General features: G+C 52.7%; 1 protein-coding gene across 1 annotated transcript in view; it reads left to right on the top strand.

Annotated features, from left to right (window-relative positions):
• The window catches only part of CFAP107 (cilia and flagella associated protein 107), an 8,755-nt gene extending 6,872 nt beyond the window's left edge, over window positions 1-1,883 (top strand). The window contains 3 exon segments of the mRNA XM_019639698.1: window positions 285-456; window positions 1,677-1,789; window positions 1,791-1,883. Coding sequence (XP_019495243.1) covers window positions 285-456; window positions 1,677-1,789; window positions 1,791-1,883 — 378 coding nt within the window.
• Window positions 1,884-4,959: the final 3,076 nt, after the last annotated feature.

Here is a 4,959-nt window from a genome sequence, read left to right as displayed (position 1 = left end):
AGATGGATTGACTGGGCATAGGCTGGGGGCCACTCATACAGAGAACTGACTGCAGCTGAGCTGAGACATGTGTTTGAAGGTGAGTTGCGTTGGGTGGGACAGACAAGTGTGTTTCCCCGTTTGGTGGCCCTGCAAGCCCACTCAGCCACACTTGCCACCAGCCCACGGAGGCCCCTCTCCATCAACACCACAGACCTCCACGGGGGGGCAGCTTCTACCTCCGTCCAAGGCCAGGTGATGCCTTGCTCTGATCAGTAACATGCCCACTGTGTCTGTCCTTCCAGGGGCTCCCGTACAAACACCTGATCACCCACCACCAGGAGCCCTCGCATCACCACCTGATCAGCACGTATGACGAACATTACAACCGGCATAATGACAACCTGCCCCCATGCCGCACCTGGAATGGACACAAGTTGCTGTGGCTCCCAGAAAAAGCTGACTTCCCCCTCCTGGGTATTTTTAGAATTCAGGGTTTCTCCCCGTGTTGGGTGTAAGGGGTCCACACCTGCACAGGGCTGAGGTGTGCCCAGCTCACACAGAAGGACTTGCACGGGGACCCTAACTCCAAGAAGGTGTTAGAATGAGGTGATGGGGGAGAGTCCTATTTGCCCCCCAGGGCTGCCACCTGCCCTCTCCCCTTGACGCTGGGGTGAGGTTGGCTGTGTGATGAGGCCCTCACCTGTGCACCGAGGCAGCATGTTTACCTGGAGCACAGGTGGTAGGAGCAGCATCACTGCACACTTGTGTCAGTCATTCATTCTGTAAATAGTTACTATGTCCTAGGAGCCATGTCCGCTGTAGCATCTGGAGACACAGTGGTGACAAACGGAGGAATTTCTGCCCTCAAGAGCTGACATTCCCGTGGGGAGACAGATAAGACACCTGTAATGAATAAGATAACTTAGATCTAGTAAATAGGATAATTTTGGGCCGGGATATGTAAAATGGGTAATGGATAGAAAGTGAGGCGGGTCTGGGTGGAGTGAGGGATGGTTTTTCTTGAGGAGAGAGTTGAGTTGAGAAGGAGGGAGCCGTGCAGGGGTGAGGGGGAGAGCATTCCAGGCTGGGAACAGCGGGCGGAAAAGCTTCCAACACAGGAGTAGAGGGAGACCCCTAGGGGCTCACAGGCCACAGTAAGGAGTGCGGCTTGTCCTGCCCCTCCAGCAGCACCCAGACCTGGAAGGGGCTGACTTAGGCGACTGCCTTGAGCCGATTTACGTTTCAAGCTACCCCTATCCTTTGCATCCATCTTTCTGTCATGCTACCCTTCAATGCAAAGGGACACAGGTCAGAGAGTGAGCTGCTTGTCACTCTGCTTTCGTTTCGTAAGGGTTTCTATCAGAGATCTAACTCATAGTCCCTTACTGCTCTCTCCCCCAATTGGGGGTGAGGGACAACGATCTAAGACCCAGTGAGGCCACCCTCCGCCAGGTCATGGGGATGACTTTCTGAGGCCTCTAGCAGCATCTGGTCCCTCCTGAGTGCACAGGGAGTGGGCCCCACCCTGAGACTCTCAGGGGCTGGCCGAGCCAACACTCTCCTCCAAGCCTCCCTTCCTTCCGGGGCACTGCCAGCTGAGGTCCCTGGTACATGCCTGGGGAAGCCTCCAGGGTCCCACCACTTACTCCTGGCCTGTTGAGCCTTGTTCACTCTGAGCCTGCTTTCTCTTGCAGCTCCCCCTACAAACTATGGGCTCTGTGAGCAGCTGAAGCAGAGATGGCTCGCACCCAAGGCTGGCCTGCGGGAGAGCATTTACACCTCGTCCTACCCCCAACCACCACTGTGTATCCTACCCCCGACCACCGCTGTGTACCATGTCCCTGCGGAAGCATGCCATCCCAGTGCCGCCCCCTTGCCTGCACCCCGTCCCACGCTTCTGAGAACTGCCTCTCCACAAGCAGCACAAGCAGAACCAATTGGGACCCATTGTGCTATTGGGCCTGCCAGACAGCGGGCGGCTGCAAACACACCCAGAATTTTAAATCCGGACCGTCTGAGGGGCCCTTAGAATCATGGTCTGTGTTTTATGGTTCCTGCCCCTCCTTCGAAGCCACAATTAAAGCCCTTTGACACAATCGCGTGTCATGTATGTGCAGAAGACAGACTTAGAATGTCAGACGAAACTGGAAGGACCCTTCAGTTCCACTCCCTGGTTTCCCGTGAGGGAAGCTGAGGCCCAAAGAGGTAACACGACTCCTTCAAGTTTGCCCAATTTGGTACATACCCTCCAGGAGTGTCTCATCCAATGGAAGAAATAAATATAAGACACATCTCGAAAACTCCACAGAATAGTCAAATGTGGCTATGGGGTGGTCAGCACCGCAGGATGGTGTGGCAGGAGGGAGTCCAGTGTGGCTGTCACTGCCTCGAGCAGGGGTGCTCTGAACCCAAGGGCTCAGAGGAAGCAGGGACACGCAGTGCCTCCCATCCACTTCTGAGCTTGCGAAGGTTTTTAGGAGTTTGAGGATGGAGAGTTTTTCAGCAAGTGTTTTGAAGTGAGGGTGGACCCCTGACAGAACTCAGGTGCTGTCCTCACCCAGGAAGGAGCGTTCTCTGAGGCACGTTCTACACCCCCCCACACCCCCAATGTGGAGGCCAGCCTCGAGCTGACAACAGCACGTCCCTAACTGCCACCTCTGACTGTCAGGGTTTGTCGTGGATAGCCCAGTGTTTCTGTGAAGGGCCTTCCTCTGCCTTGTGCCTCCACCGCAATTGTTTGCATTCACTCCTGTAGGCAGAGTGCTTGGTATACAGTTGGTGCTTAATAATCATTGGCTGAGTGAATGAATGAATGAATGGACCATTGTCTCTTTGGAGCTCCTCAATGGACCCACACTCTGCCCTGCTCCTTGCATCCCACTCTTGTTCTCCAGTTTGAGCCTCTGTCTACCTGCTTCCCGTCAACGTAAGAACATTCAAACCTGTAGAAAATTTTCAGAAGAGTTTTTGGTTTTGTGCCAAACAGAGGATGCGTCTGTTTTGCAGTTTCTTTATACATTTGGAATGGAGGAGGGAATGTAAGGAAGAGAACCTGAAAGTGGGAGAGAGCGAGGCAGGGAAATCTCTATGATTGGACTACGGGATGGTTAGCAAGATGATGTGCTCTCTTGAGGGTGGCTGTGCTTCTGAAGGGTCTGAAAAAGAGGCGTTTCGAAGGTGTGTTAACCACCATGCACAAAACAATGGACAGGGTTTGTTTAAGACAAAGGTAAACCTTCCATATGCCTGGTGTGCGACTGCTCACCATGACCTGCCCAGTTAGGAATTTATGACCAGATCACCCTGTGAGGTTACTTTTGCTTAGATTTATTACAGAGCTGCACCCCATCCCTTCTTTTTATTTGCTCACATTCCCCAAACCCCTGCCCCAAGGTAGATCTTCGTAGAAGAGCTAGCATCCTTTTTCCTCTCTCTCTCTCTCTCTCTCTCTNTGTCGGAATGGGAGCATTTTGGAGCTGGATGGGACCCAAGAGGTTGTTCAGCTCAGCACCCTCAGTTTTAGATAAAAGTGTCTTGTCTAGAGCTGTGTAGCTGGTTGGGAAGAAACTAAGCAGGTGGCTGCTCTGTAAATCAAGCAAAGAGTTTCCTCCGGTCCCCTGTCATCATTTGCTGGGGTTGACTCTTTATCTCCCACATTTGGGGACCCATCTCAGGACAAATAGTCCAGAATTTCGGTTCTGTGCTGGCACCTCTGGGCTGTGCTGGCACCTCTGGGCTGTGCTGCTGCTTTCAGTGACTTTTCCATTGCGTCACTGAAGACACACGTGGATTTTCGTGTAAGGAAGTAAAACTTAGAACCCACAACCCGGGCCTTTCAGACCGCAGCCACCAGTGCACACAAGAACTCAGCCTTGTTCTCGGGGCGCGCTGGGTGCCCTTTCTTAAAGGCCTCTGGACCCATTACAAACCCTGATGAAGAGATAGCCACACATACACACAGTCTGGTTAAAATTAAGATGCACACCCCTCCCCCAACACACTCACGAAATAGAACCAAGCGATTGGGCACTAGGTCCTAAGGACTCTGTGCAAATGACCTGTTTGCGTGGCTGCTTCCACCCCAACAGCTCTTCCGTGCGCTTCTATCTGCACCCCCTCACCCCCAGGCCAGCTTTCTTTTCCATCTCCCATCCCACTTCCTCTTCTCCCTTCTTAGGCAAATGCCAACCGGCTCTTCAAATGGACCTTGGATAGATGAGATTATCACCCCCCTCAGGGAGAGCCCCCTTCCTGTGCTTTTTTCCTGGGCAGGTGTATTAATCATGTTTTTTATTTTCTCTGTTGTATGATGCTTTGAGAACTGAGGGCCTGGCTAATCCTGGAAAGACGGCCCTCCCAGGTCTAGCTAATTCCTAGAGACAATAAACCGCTTTCCTGGCATGGTGCCTCTCAGATGCAAACCTCCCAATCCAGAGCCTGTACCCCTAACCATTCACACACCAAGCCAATATCCCCCTGCCTTAAATCACTCCAGGACCAGGTACCCACAAACAGAGGCACCCCTATAGCCCAGAGCCTGCTGAAATTCTTTAGGCAACCCTAAACTTCTTTAGGCAACCCTAAACTTCTCAAATTTGCCTGCCCTGCGTCACCCATTCCTTCCCTTGGAAAATACAAGAGGGCTCTGGTCCATACTCTATCTTTGCTCCTTCTACCTCCTGACCAACCCTGGTGTTTCTCCGTGCGGCCCTGCGTAGTATGGCATGCCCCCTCCTCTTGAGGCCTGTAGGGTCTTCTTTCAAAGGCAGTTGTCTCTATGTCTGTCACCTTAACATACCGGATCAAAACGAAAATCCTGGGAACGTAATCAAGACAGCAGGGCCATGCCCGAACCAAGAAAAACAGCAAGAAAGTCCCTGCTGGCCTCGCTTTGTTTGTCCTCAGCACTCTCCTTGGTTGATGGGAACCTCTTTAACTGGCTTCCCCTGGCACGGGAAAGACTCCGGGCACCTGGTG

Source organism: Hipposideros armiger, unplaced genomic scaffold, assembly GCF_001890085.2.
Source record: "Hipposideros armiger isolate ML-2016 unplaced genomic scaffold, ASM189008v1 scaffold_46, whole genome shotgun sequence".
Taxonomy (NCBI): Eukaryota; Metazoa; Chordata; class Mammalia; order Chiroptera; family Hipposideridae; genus Hipposideros; species Hipposideros armiger.
The sequence above is the reverse complement of the archived record's forward strand: the minus strand, read 5'-3'. Positions and strand labels throughout refer to the sequence as shown.